The sequence below is a fragment of the Heteronotia binoei genome, chromosome 21 (assembly GCF_032191835.1).
Source record: "Heteronotia binoei isolate CCM8104 ecotype False Entrance Well chromosome 21, APGP_CSIRO_Hbin_v1, whole genome shotgun sequence".
Lineage (NCBI taxonomy): Eukaryota > Metazoa > Chordata > Lepidosauria > Squamata > Gekkonidae > Heteronotia > Heteronotia binoei.
Genome location: NC_083243.1, coordinates 194033501 through 194048208, shown reverse-complemented (window position 1 = coordinate 194048208; position 14708 = coordinate 194033501). Strand labels below are relative to the sequence as shown.

General features: G+C 43.6%; 1 protein-coding gene across 1 annotated transcript in view; it reads left to right on the top strand.

Annotated features, from left to right (window-relative positions):
* Positions 1-264: 264 nt before the first annotated feature.
* OSBPL11 (oxysterol binding protein like 11) overlaps positions 265-14708 on the top strand; it is a 162555-nt gene continuing 148111 nt past the window's right edge. The window contains exon 1 of the mRNA XM_060261422.1: positions 265-939. Coding sequence (XP_060117405.1) covers positions 740-939 — 200 coding nt within the window. The 5' untranslated portion in view covers positions 265-739. The remainder of the gene's footprint in view (positions 940-14708) is intronic.

The following is a 14708-nucleotide window of genomic DNA, read 5'->3' as shown; positions in this document are numbered from 1 at the left end:
CACCCCCAAAGTCCCCAGATATTTCTTGAATTGGACTGGGCAACCCTAAATGTAACAAAGAGTAGCTCTGTCCTCAGAGAGTGAAACTCTGACCGTGACGTTCCAGAGGAGCGTTTTTGCGGACCGGCGTCCTTCGAAGCCGCGCCCAGAACCCCCGCCGCTCCGCCTCTTCCCCTCCAGACGCCTCCACAGTGCCCTTCACCAACATGGCGCCGCCAGCTCCCACGGGAAGGGCGGAGCCGTTGCATTTGACCCGGAAGGGGTATCGCCCTGGCTGCTGTCGGTTGGTGCGGGCTGGGAGCCGTCGCCGGACCTGCCGGGCGGAGATCGCCCCGCTCTCGGGGTCCTCCAGAGCCAAGCCGGGGCGAGCAAGAGGGCTTGGGCAGGCGAGAGGCCGCCCCGAGACGGCTTCTGGACGGGCTTCGAGGCTGCCCTCTCTCCGGCGCCGGCATCCTTCCCCGGGCAGCAGCGGCCGCTCCCCATCCCAGCGGAGGCTGCTCCTCCGGCGCCCTGAAGGCCACTCGGGCTCTTCTCAGCTCCCCTCAGCCGCATTTGCCGCCCTCCCTTCGCCAGGCGCCCCTCAGGTCCTGCCCTCTGCCTCCCTGCAAAGTTCCGCAGCATATTTTTGCCCCCCCCCCCGCCGCCCTGCCCCTTCCCAAAACCCAGGTCGGGAGTCTTCTCACCCAAGCTTTGCTGCTGGGCTTGCAAACCTCCCACCCTCGCGGGCGCGGGTGGCCGGATGACTGCTGCCATGCAAGCTGCGGAGCCGCTGCTCACCCCTACGGCCACCGCCACGGCGACGGCAATGAAAGTGTCCGAGAGCGAAGGCAAGCTGGAGATCTTGCTGCCGGCCCAGAACTGCACCAGCAAGAGCGGCAGTAGCAGTGGGAGCAGCGGCGGTTGCAGAGGAGTAAATAGCACCAAAAGCTGGCAGTACAGGTGAGTTTCGCTGAAGCTTGAAGCAACTAACTAGAATACTGTTGTGTGGGGTTTGTTTTGCTTTTTAAATGGCACGGTGCGGGGGAGAGGCCAAAGGTAGCTCAACTACCCAATGCCTGGTGAACTCAACAGAACCTACCTTTCCCTGTGTGACGATGATAGAGTTAACCAAAGAGTTGCAAATGTTGTGTTTTGCGTAGAAATTCAGAGCTGATATTTTCCCTTTCTCAAGCTCCTGCTATGTTGCCTGTACAAGTGTTTTTAAAACAACATATAGTGAGTGCTCACAAATTATGAAGGGACAAACTGTATTTCCTTTGAACTGAAAAAGACTAGATGTCTTCCAGCTGTTCTCTAAATGTGTTTTCATAATTTGAAGGGAGTATGTGGTGGGGAAAGCAGTTAGGCCTAAGGGAGGGAAATGACTCCTTGGAGTCAGTTCATACTTTATGTGGGAGCTGCTTTTAGTGTATGTACTTGGTGTTTGTACTGGAACCATGTAAAGTGTATGGGAGAAAAGTTTGTCGTATTAATAAATGCATCAAAAATGCAGTGGCTATGTGCCGAGGAATTATTGTTGGTTATAACCTCCCGATGTACATTTACAAATGTATGTGTCTCCTTCACACTTTGTTGTATTTACTGCTTTAACTGCAATAAGCACACACTGTGTAAGCATTCTCAGTGTTCTTTTGAGGGTCACCACATATTTACATGTTTTATGTGTACATCTAAGATTTGTAAATGCGCTACGCAATTGTTTGCAGACATGTTTTATCATTAAATGCTCAGACGGTATGTATGATATAGTCTTGGTACTCCAGTTACTGTGTACCTTTTATTTAGAAAAAAAAATTCTATTCTCCTCCCCCACCCCCATTTTGTTTCTTTTAAAATACATACTATATTATTCTTTGATAGGTAAACAGGAATGAACAGAGTATTCCAACACAGGCCTTTCATCTCTTCATACACGACTTCCGTATAATAGTTACAGCCAGCTCATATGTGATCCAGTCAGCCGTCTTAAAATATTCCCCTTTTAACAATATTTAAAGTAATTTTCCTTCCTGCAGGAATCTTGTAACTGTGTAAAGTCTAACCAGATTTATTCCAGCATAAGCTTTTGAGAGTCAGCGCTTACTTCATTAGATGTATGGAGTGTCCATCTAAAGCAACTCGAATTATCCTTGGTGTTCGGGCAACAGAACAGTGCAACAGGGTGGGGAGAACAGGAGGAGCTAGGGTAGAGCAGTGTAAAACAAGAACCAATTGTCCATTCAGTTGGTGAGAACTACTCTCAAATGTTGATAGAAGGGCAAGGTAGGGTTCAATAAAATCTAATGGTAAAATAACATCTAATTTCCTTAATCCTGCATGCCTGTCACCAGTGAGGAGTGGTTCTCACCCATTCTTTATAAATTGGCTCTTCCTTGGTTGATTCTTGTTGTATACTGGCTTCTCTTTATTTCTTCTCCCCACTCTTCCTGCCTCATTTTCTGTATTTGAATGCTAAGGTTACCTGCTCTGGATGGGCAATCCATGCATCTAATGATCTTAGCTCTCAGTCTCAAAAATTTACGCTGGAATAAATGTTGTTAGCCTTTAAGGTGCTCCTATAATCTTAATTTACCTTTGTAATCTTGCTGAAGCAAAGTACCATGGCTGTCAGACGTGTAACTTACTTGAACCAAACTGTAGCTTAGAAATGCTTGACATGACTAACGCCATGATGTATTCTAATGTGACCCCTGCTTTACTAACCATGAGAAATGTAGCCAGTACCTTTCCCCAAAGCATTCTGTAACCGCAAGTGGAAAAATCTCACTCCCGGCCTAGAAGCCATCTGTGGTCTTTGAAGTTAACATATCCAAGGTTCCTTTCCCCTGGGAAGGAGATAAGACTATGGGAAGCACCGACTGTCTCTTTCCCACAATACAAGAACTCGTGGGCATTCCATGAAATTGCTGAGTAGAAAGGTTAAAACGGATAAAAGGAAGTACTTCTTCACCCAAAGGGTAATTAACATGTGGAATTCACTGCCACAGGAGGTGGTGGCGGCCGCAAGCATAGCCACCTTCAAGAGGGGTTTAGATAAAAATATGGAGCAGAGGTCCATCAGTGGCTATTAGCTACAGTGTGTGTGTGTGTGTATATATAAATTGCCGCACTAAATATATATATTTGGCCGCTGTGTGACACAGAATGTTGGACTGGATGGGCCATTGGCCTGATCCAACATGGCTCCTCTTATGTTCTTATGGGGGTGTGAAAAGACTGTATTGTTTCCTGCTTTGAAATGTAGAAAAGGCTGGTTTCAGCCTTGAAGGGCATCAAACTCAATCTGCCTCCTAACTAGCATGTTTGTTCTCAAATAAATGGATTAATTTTGCAGCATTATGATCCGTTTCTGTTTGAAGTTCCATGTCTTGACAATGGCTACTCTTCTGAAATATCCCAATACATTGGTAGAAGAAAACTGTTCAAATTATCTTGGCTAACTGACTTATGGGTCTGTATTACCTTCAGTCATTTAATGCTTTGTGTGAGTAAATCCTGCTTTCAGATGTCCTGTAAGAATGGTTTCCCATTACTGGGGGAGCAAGTTCCATTGAATGCATTGAGAATGGCTTTTGAATAACTGAGTATATAGTTCAGACCGAAGAATAGTATTAGCAGCGTACTTCTATTGGTTATGTTTCTTAAATACGTTGTATTTATTTATAAAAGTGGTGGTAGAACAGAGAGAATAAATGGTATATAATGTCTTGGCATATTTTGCATACCACTTGAATCTGTAAGGGTATCACTTCACACACTCAGTTTCTATATAGTACTGCAGTTAATGAAATTTAGCTTTATTTGTGGAATATTTATTCACAGGGCTAGTAGGGCTTTGTCTGAAAGTAGTTTTAAAAAATCACTATATGACAAGTTGAAATCAGTGTTTTACTTCTGGGGATTTGATTGGGCTTTATGTTTCATTAAAGGCGTCCTGTCATCCCTCTCCTATGTGACTAGAGGGGTTTTTTTTGAGTAGAAGCGCAAAGGAATGCACTTCTGGCTGGCTTGGTGTAAGGGTGTGGCCTGATATGCAAATGAGTTTCTGCTGTTCAAATGCAAATGAGTTTCTGCTGTGACTATTATAAGAGTATTCCAAAGTGTATAATTTGCAGTTATAAATACACAAAAATGAAAAACGTGCAGCACTTAAACAATTGGGTTGAAAAACAGAATGCATTGACTTAGCAAAATTTCATCAAATATTATTGTGGAACTCAGAATGATGGCTAAGACCAAATGGATGCAAATTGTCACAACAAGTCTACTTGACTAGAATGTGTTATTATTCAAAAGTCCTGTGTCATTTGAAGTTCTGAGTGCTTTGTGAACGTGCGTGGTGTCTTGTGTGTTAAATGTGTGATATTCACCAGAGTCCGTTTAAGCAGTCTGACAGGTTGGATGCAGTCGTTTCATACTGGAATATACTCTAGGCATGAAGTTAAAAAACAAAAATAAATAATAATTGTAGCATGTAACAGTGGTTGCAAAAATACCCATAAAAATGCTTCCTTTAATTTGCCTTTTAAAGTTTAAAAACCCTAATGTGAAACATAACTTCTAAAAAATGGAAAAATAGCTGTATATTTCTATTAATGCAGAATGGAGAACATCGATAATTGCTGTTCTCCAAATTTCTAGCTTTAAGATGGATCCCAGATTTCCAACTTTTATAGACAGGTTTTACCTGGCATTGCCAGCTGCGTGCTGGCAACTAGTGGGAGTATTTTGGGTATGGGGACCTGGGAAGCAATGTCAATTGCAGTTGAGTACCTGGAAGTTACATCACAAAGCTCTAGGAACTCCTCATTATCTATGATAAAACATCTTATTTATCATTCTTTTAGTAAGAAACACATTGAAAAGGAGCTCTGTATCTCTGGAAGCTCAATCTGGGCATGCTGAAAAAGATGCCTGCCTGGCTGTTGATCTAAATCCTAAATATATAATTTCAGAGATCAGTTTAAAACTAACTTTTGCTATCAGCACAAGTACCACCACAAATGTAGCCAACTTGATTGAGCGTTGCCTAAAACTGGCTTCAGAATGTCAACAGCTTAAATTTACAGGGCTCAAACATTGCTCTAAACCAGGGGTTCTCAAACTACGGCCCGTGGGCCAGATGCTGCCCGCTGAGGACGTTTATGCGGCCCGCCGGGTTATGGCAAAATTAGACCGGAAGTGATGTTCGGCCTAAACTCGCGTTAGCAACGCACACTTCCGGCACTGGGCTGAGCCGGCGGAGACAGAGTGTGAGGTGATACCGAAGTGAGGTGAGTTCCCAGGCCAGGGTGTGTGGTGTGGGGAAGGGAGAGAGATGCAGAAGACGGAGAACTGACGGCCCACGGACTTGTGCAGTAACGGTAGTCTGGCCCTCCAACAGTCTGAGGGACAATGAACTGGCCCCCTATTTAAAAAGTTTGAGGACCCCTGCTCTAAACAATTCTGGCACAGTAAATTTGATTCTAGGTTTTTGCATAGATTTATCCTATGTAGAATAAGCTCATTGACTCTGTTCAGATTAAGCCCAGGTCTTCTTGCCTGTCAGTACAAATCTGCAATTTCTTTTAATTCCAATTGGGTCAAACTTGTTGCAAAATTGGAAGCTTACTTCCTTAGGTAATTTCAAAGTAATTTGGCTTGTTTTCTTAAAAGACAGAATGGTAGCTGGTTTGGTTTTCTGGGGAACAAAATCAAAGCCATTAAATGTTGTTGTGATACAGTAGACAAGAGAAAAAAATTACAAAATAAAATTCTATGTATACAACTAAACCACATAGTATATAAATTGTCTATAAATTGTCTATAAATTGTCTATAAATTGCCGCACTAAATTTCAGAATTTTGTTCATGTGCAAAATCAGATAAGTTTCTTTACATTGTATTCTTTTTGGATGCAGAAATTCAACAAACTTGTAGATCCTTGGATTCTTTTTGTGAGAGACTAGAGTGATGGAACTAGAATTAGGAAGTGGGTCAATTGCTTTTTTAATTTTGTGAAGCCTTTAATTTTACCTTAGTGCCATTTCATAGTAAAGTGCCTTGCTGCTCAGCCCTGCAGGAATTTGAAGATAACACGCTTCTCATTTGACAACAGACACTCTTGGCCCTTAACTGTATTCATCAGCACATGTAAAAACTGGTTGCATGCATGCTTATTCAGATCTGTATCTGTCCTATTGCTGCTTTCAACAAGCTAATATTTTTAGGGAAAGTGTAAAACTGTTCCAGACATATGGAACATAGGTAGGAAGGTGGGTGGTCAAACACTGCCCAGTAAATGATCAGAACATCATCTTCTGTAGTAATGATGATCACATTGTTGGCAATTAGTCTGATTTATTCTGAGGTACTATGGAAGCCTGAAAGATAAAAATCAGTTTGACTGGATTGATGGAAAAAACTTGAATGTATTTCTGGCAGTGACGGTTACAGAACACCAACTCTTGGACAATTCTTGTCTGTGCAAAGCAACAGTCTCCATATTTTCAAGCCATCCCTCCCCCCCTGCAGTGTGATGAGGACTATGAATGTGCTTTTGAGAAGAAGACTGGACAATGAGATTCTGGGATTTGTTTTATCTTATCAGATACACTGATTCCAGGGGTCATTTTGTAGAAAAATAGGTGGTAGAGCTCATTAGCATATCTCATTGGCATATGCGGGCCCCCTCCAACAGCCCAAAGCAACCCAACACAAGAAAGGAGAGCCCCAGGCAAGTGAGGCCTGCTTGGGCTGGCTAGAGATCCAGCCAGCCCAAGCAGGCCTTGCTCACCTGGGGCTCTCCTTGCCCCCCCCCAGTCAAAAGGCCAGTAAGCCACCCACCACCCAAAATCACATAAGTGGAGAAAGGGTGGTGTGGGCTTCTCCAGGGGTTAATGAGGTCTGCTGGGCAAAGCTCCTGGTGGCTGGCTGCCCGCTCTCCTAATCCGGGGATTATTATGCAGTTGCACCTGCTATTCAACAGACAAGGTAGGTGGGGAGGAGGAGGGGGAACCCTCAGAAAGGTTCAGGAGCTGTGCTCCTGTGAGCTCCTGCTCAATTCAAGGCCTGGCTGATTCTCAAATCAGGGGTCCCTTGGGAGTCTGCGACACTAGTATGAGGGGATCTGCAAGTCCTTTTTAAGGATAGATGACAAATCCCTCTCATACCCATTTGGGTTGCAAGAACTGAGTTTTCTCAGTTTTCTAGGAATGGGGACAGGAAAAGGAATACAGTTGAGCTCTGGGAGAGAGCGGGAAAGGTGTGCTGCTGCAAGGGTAGTGTTTGCCTTTCTTAACTGACTTTTCTAAACAGCTGGGGGAAGTTGGTGAGAGTCTGAGTTTGTGGGTTTCTGTGGTTGCTAGGGAACTGCTGTTTGTTTGTTTTGAGTGGCCTATGATTGTAGGTGATTGTTGCTGATTGGGAGTGTCTGGGGATGGCTGCTGGCCCCACTCTCTTTGCATTTATAAGGCTGCACCTTGCCAGAGGTGCGAGAACTAAAGGGCTCTTGGCCTATGGCTCTTAACCTGGGGGCTCTGTAAGAAGCCCAGGAAGGACCAGGAACCAGGATCCCTAATTGCCTTGTGTTCCCAATAAGGTAAGTAGACTTTCCAGAAGGAGAGCCACATAAACACAAAAGGATTTAAAGAGAGGACTGTATATTTAAAAAACTATTACGAAGGTAGAATGCCAGCAGGGGGGTGAGGGCTTTCCAGTGTTTTGCACTGAGTGTCACATGTATGACTATCTGCCCACTGGACAGAAGTCTTGGATGTGTGCTCAATGCAAGGAGCTCCTGGTCCTCAGGGAACAAGTTCGCACCTTTGAGACCAAGGTGGCTGACCTGGAGAAGTAGAAATTTTGTTAGGCACTTGAACAAGACTCTCGGGGATTTGTTAGATGAGCCCCACTCCGAACATGGCAGCCCCGTTGCTGCCAGGGAGCATGAGGGTTGAGAGGCAACAGGGCACCATGCTGAGGATAAGGGGAATGTGCCGTCAGAAGGGACCTCTTCTTCAGTTGGTGAGTGGGTACCCTTTTGTGCCAAGGAACCATCCTGGGCAGGGAGGGAGGAGGGGGGGTCTTGGTAGTTGGTGATTTGATCTTTAGACAAGTGATTTTTAGACAAGTGGCTGGGTGGCGAAACCATGTACTGACCATATGGTGACCTGCCTGCCTGGTGTGAAGGTAGTGGACATTACGCGTGTTGTAGATAGCCTGACAGACAGTGCTAGGGAGGAGCCAGTGGTCGTTGTGCATGTTGGCACCAATGATGTGAAGAAATGCAGTTGTGAGGTCCTGGAGGAAAAATTTAGGCTGCTAGGCAGGAGACTCAAGGCCAGGACCCCAAGGTAGCTTTCTCAGAAGTGCTACCTGTTCCACACGTAGGGCTGGAGAGACAGGAACAAATTAGAAGTCTCAATGCGCGGATGAGATGATGGTGAAGAGAGGGAGGGTTCAAGTTTGTTAGGCACTGGGATGCTTTTTGAAACAAGTGGGAGCTGTACAAAAGAGACGGTCTCCACTTGTCTCCAGAAGGAACCAGGCTACTAGCGCTTAAAATCGAAAAGGTGGCAGAGCAGTTTTTAAACTGAATTTTGGGGGAAAGTTGACAGGAGATGAAATGTCTATGGTTTGGGATGACTCATCTCAAAGAGATGAAGGGTTAGTTGTTACTTTTCTACCAGGCAATGGGTTAGAGTTGTCCACTGAGATTGTGACAAACAGTATGGACTGTCTGCCAAAGTCTCGAGGCAGCAGGAGGAAGGTTGCGGACCTAACTTGCCTGGGAAATTATAGATGTTTAAATACAAATGCTAGAAGTGTCTGAGATAAAATCGGGGAGTTGGAATGCTTAGTGTTGGGGGAAAACATAGACATTGTGGGTATTTCAGAAACTTGGTGGAATGAGGAGAATCAATGGGACACGGTGATTCCTGGATATAAATTATATTGGAAGGATAGGGAGGGAAGAGGTGGGGTGGCTCTGTATGTCAGAGAGGGTATACAGTCCAGTAAGATTGAGAAGGTCAGAGAATTAGATTCCCTTTTAGAAATGCTTTGGGTCAAAATAGTGGACCCAAAAGGAAGTTTAACTATGGGAAGTTTATCTCCCACCGGATCAAAAGATAGAGGGTGATTATAATATGATGAAAGAATTAAAGATAGTGGCTAAATGTAAAAACTGTGTCATAATAGGTGATTTTAACTACCTGCAGATTGATTGGGTCAATATGTGTTCTGGTTGGGAGAAAGAGATTGAGTTTCTAGACACTCTCAATGACTGTGCTATGGAGCAGATGGTTACAGAACCCACCATGGGTGGGGCAATCCTGGATTTGGTCCTAAGTAATGCCCAAGACCTGGTGAGAGATGGAAAAGCGATTGTACTGATTGGAAGCAGTGACCATAATGTTGTTGATTTCACCATTTATACACAATCACTTTAAAAGGAGTAAATTCTCTGAGATGAGGAGGCATGTGAAGAGGAAACTGAAAGGAAAGGTAAATAGGGTCTAAACCCTTGAGGAAGTTTGGAGGCTATTTAAAACTACAACCCTAGAAGCTTAGATAAAATACATACAGTCAGGAAAGGCACAAATAGGTATTTAAAATAGGTTAAGTAATGGAAGCTGTAAAAGGTAAGGAGGATTCCTTTAAGCAGTGGAAAGGTAGTCCAAGTGAGGTTAATAAAAGGGAATACAGGCTGTGGCAAATAAAATGTAACTCTGTGATCAGGCAGGTAGAAATAGACTATGAGGAGCATATTGCAAAAAACATAAAGACCAACAATAAAAAATTCTTCAAATACATTAGAAGCAGGAAACCAGCCAGGGAGGCAGTGGGATCCTTGGATGACCAAGGGGTAAAAGAATTACTGAAGGATGATAGGTAGTGGCTGAGAAGCTGAATGCGTTTTTTGCCTCTGTCTTCACTATGGAAGATGAGACTTGCTTGCCTATCCCAGAGACTCCTAAAATCATTCAGGAGGGGTGTTTATTTATTTATTTTTCGCATTTATATCCCACCCTCCCTGCTGAAGCAGGCTCAGGGCGGCTAACAACATTAAATGTCCACAATAAAACCATAAAACACTAAACACAATTACAGTAAGATTAATTAAAATTAATTGCACTTTATTAAACAAGTTGTAAACAATTTTGGTGCTAAGTTAAACAACTTTATACTTTAGTTGAAGGCCATTCGAAAAAGTGTTGTTTTACAAGCCTTGCGGAATTGGGAAAGGTCCTGCAAGGCTCTAACAACATCAGGGAGTTGGTTCCACCAGTGTGGGGCTGCAATAGAGAAGGCTCGTTCTCTGGTAGCTTTCAATCTCGCCTCCCTCGGCCTGGGGATTTCTAATAGATTTTGTGATCCATATCGCAGTACCCTCTGGGGAATATATGGGGAGAGACGGTCCCTGAGGTAAACAGGACCTCGGCCATATAGGGCTTTAAAAGTAATAACCAGCACCTTGTAGCGAATCCGGAATGCTATTGGCAGCCAACGCAGTCCCCGCAGCCCCAGCTGTACATGATCCCGGATAGAGAGACCCAGTAACAGCCTGGCTACAGCATTCTGCACCAGCTGCAGCTTCCGGATTCAAGACATGGGTAGAGGGCATTACAGTAGTCTAGTCTCGAGGTGACCGTAGCATGAATCACTGTTGCTAAGTCGCTGTGCTTTTGGAAGGGTGCCAGCTGTCGTGCCCGCCTAAGATGGAAAAAAGTGGATCTCGCAGTGGCTGCTATCTGGGTCTCCATAGCCAATGTGGGCTCCAGTAGCACTCCCAAGCTCTTGACTTTAGGCGCCGATATCAGTGGCACACCATCAAAGGCTGGTAAAGGGATTTCCCTTCCCAGACCACCGTGACTCAGACAAAGGACTTCTGTCTTCGTTGGGTTCAGCTTCAGACGACTCAGCCTGAGCCACCCCGCCATGGCTTGTAGCGCCGGGGCCAATTTTTCTGGGGCGGAGGCAGGCTGGCCATCCATCAGCAGATAAAGCTGGGTGTCATCCACATACTGATGGCAACCCAGCCCGAATCTCCTGACAATCTGGGCAAGGGGGCGCATATAGATATTAAACAACATCGGGGAAAGCACTGCCCCCTGAGGCACCCCACAATTAAGTGGATGCCTCTGGGACGATCGTCCCCCGATCGCCACCCTTTGTCCCTGATCACAAAGAAAGGAGGAAGGCCATTGTAAGGCTAACCCCTGAATCCCCGCATCGGCGAGGCGGTGGACCAGCAACTGATGGTCGACCATGTTGAACGCCGCCGACAGGTCCAACAACAACAGCACTGCTGATCCACCTCAATCCAGTTGTCACTGGAGATCATCCACTAAGGCCACCAGCACTGTTTCCGTCCCATGGCCCGGGCGAAAGCTGGACTGGTGTGGGTCTAAAACAGAAGCATCAACGGATGTTGAAAGACCTGAGTCAGATTGAGGTGATGAGAGAGGAGATCCTATGACTGATAGACTATTTAAAAACTGATAAATCACCAGGCCTGGATGGCATACATCCAAGAGTTCTGTAAGAACTCAAAAGTGGACTTGTGGATCTCCTGACAAAAATATGTAATCTTTCATTAAAATCTGCCTCCATTCCTGAGGACTGGAAGGTAGCCAATGTCACCCCCATCTTTAAAAAGAGTTCCGGAGGAGATCCGGGAAATAACAGGCCAGTCAGTCTGACTTCAATACCAGGAAAGTTGGTGGAAACCATTATCAAAGAGAATTAGTAGGCACATTGATGGTCACAAGTTATTGAGGAAGACTCAGCATGGGTTCTGTAAGGGAAGATCTTGCCTCACCTGTTAGAGTTCTTTGAGGGGGTGAACAAACATGTGGACAAAGGGGGCCCAATAGATGTTGTTTACCTTGATTTCCAGAAAGCTTTTTATAAAGTTCCTCATTAAAGGCTCCTGAGTAAGCTCGAGAGTCATGGAGTAAAAGGACAAGTCCTCTTGTGAATCAAAAACTGGCTAATTAATAGGAAGCAGAGTGTAAGTATAAGTGGGCAATTTTCTCAGTGGAGGATGGTAAGCAGTGGGGTGCTGCAGGGCTCAGTACTGGGTCCGGTGCTTTTTAATTTGTTAATTAATGATTTGGAGTTGGGAGTAAGCGGTGAAGTGGCGAAGTTTGCGGATGACACTAAATTGTTCAAAGTGGTGAGAACCAGAGAGGATTTTGAGGCATTCCAAAGGGATCTGTCAAGGCTGGGTGAGTGGGCGTCAACATGGCAAATGAGGTTCAATGTGCCCAAATGCAATGTGATGCACATGGAGCCAAAATCTAACTATAAATACAAGATGATGGGGTGTGAACTGGAGGAGACTGACCAAGAGAGAGATCTTGGGGTTGTGGTAGATAACTCACTGAAAATGTTGAGACAGTGTGCGATTGCAATAAAAAAGGTCAATGCTATGCTGGGAATTATTAGGAAGGGACTGAAAACAAATCAGCCAGTATCATAATGCCCCTGTATAAATCGATGGTGCAACCTCATTTGGAATACTGTGTACAATTCTTGTCACCGCACTTCAAAAAAGATATTATAGCATTGGAAAAAGTGCAGAAAAGGGGAACTGGAATGATTAAAGGAATGGAACTTTCCTTATGATGAAAAGTTACAACGCTTGGGGCTCTTTAGCTTGGAGAAATGTCGACTGAGGAGTGTCATGATAGAGGTTTACAAGATTATGCATGGGATAGAGAAGGTAGAGAAAGAAGTACTTTTATCCCTTTCTCACAATACGGGAACTTGTGTACACTCAATGACATTGCTGAGCAGTCGGGTTAGAACGGATCAAGGGAAGTACTCCTTCACCCAAAGGGTGATTAACACATGGAATTCACTGCCACAGGAGGTGGTGGCTGCTACAAACATAGACAGCTTCAAGAGCAGATTGGATAAGCAGTCTTTTCCCCTGATTTTGCAGACCACAATATTGGATTATGGTCTGCTCTTATTTTAGGAAGTATCTCTATTTTCTTCTTTAAAAGTCCATGATCTTTTGTGGCCCAAATCATGTCAATTCTAGAAAAAGAATTGTGCCTTGCCGAGAAGTAAGTATAATCCCGTTCTTTAGTGTTTAATTACCTCCATAAATCCTCTAAACTCTCTTGTTTTACCATTTCAAAGAATGATTTTGGTAGTTTCCCTTCGTTATTCCCCCCCCCCCCCCCCAGTTCTGTCCAGAGTATTTTTCACTGTTTCATTAAAGTCTCCCATTGATTATCATAATTTGATCGTGCACAACTTGGTCCAATTGTTGCATTATATCTTTAAAAAAAGAGTCTTTTGCTCCATTTGGCGCATATACTCCCAGCAACAAAGTTCTTTTATAATTCAGTGTCACTTCTACTGCAATATATCTGCCATCATCATCTTTAAAAATTAATTTCGGGTCAAGTTCTTGTTTGATATAAAAAACTTCACCTCTTTTTTTCTCCTTAGCCAATAAGAAAAATTCCACACCAAGTTGCTTATTTCATAAAAATTTGTAATGCGTTTGTTTGATGTGTACTTCTTTATGCTCACTCAGAAAGTTTGTCATTTGCTGAATGGTTGTGATGGTAAATCTCCTTCCTTTGAATTCAAAACTCAAACCCTCTGGAAGTTCCCATCTTTTTCTCTCAGCTTTTCTGTCAACTTTTTGTAGAATCTCCTGTCACTGATGACTTTCCTTGGCAGTTCTTTCATAATTCTTACTTTGCTGCCATCCACCTCCAGTGGGCTCTTAAATTGTTTACTGGGAATTCTTCCCACCATGTCTCTTGTCACGAATCTTACCACCACATCGCTTGGTAATTTATTTATTTTTTTGCATATTCCGAATTTACCCTATAGATATAATCATAGTTTCTTCCGGATCGTCTCCTAAAAATTCAGCAATAATTTTAATTATATATGTCCTTGGATCAGTTGTAGTAGACTCAGGCACCCCTCTTAGCCTTAGTTGGTTCTCCATTAATTTACAGTCAGCTAGTACTGCTTTCTCCTGCAGTTTTTGCATAGTGGAATCTGCATGGTCCATTCTCATATCTAGGTCTTTCACCTTTTCTTCTACTTTTTGCAGAGCTGCTTATGAATCTTTTCTGAGATCTTCAATATCTTTTTTCAAGTCTTTTTTCACATCTTCTGCACTTGTCTCAATGTCTCTTTTTAGCTCTGTTTTTATTTTTCTAATTATATTTGCCAATCTTGCTTTCATAGCATCCATTCCTACTTGCCATCCTGCTTTATCTGTCTTGTCTGGTTTAGATTTAGCCATTTTCTCTCCTTCAAGTGATCCAGCCCTCGTACGTTGCTGCCTTACTGCTGATCTCAGCTAAGTCATGGCTGCTTAGCTGTTGCTTTAAATAAGTTTAAAAATTGTCCTCTCAAATTCTTAAATAAACCCAAAACTGCCATTCTCCGATGCTCCTAAGTCAAGATATTAATTTTTTAAAAAGTTTTTTTGCACAAAATGGCTGCCGAAGATTTTCTGTCAGTTTAAAAACTTTTTTACTTTTTTCTCCAAAACAACACCAAAATTAGTTCTAAGTATATAGTCCAATAGGTTTTACCTTTTAATGATGATATCTGCCGGCTCTGCTATTTTTCAATGTCCAGATTTCTTCTTATTAACGTTTAAAATTTTGACCTTCTTTTAATGGCGTCTGATACTTCTCTATGATTTTGAATCCTAGAGAGGGCTGGAGGACTTGTTATTT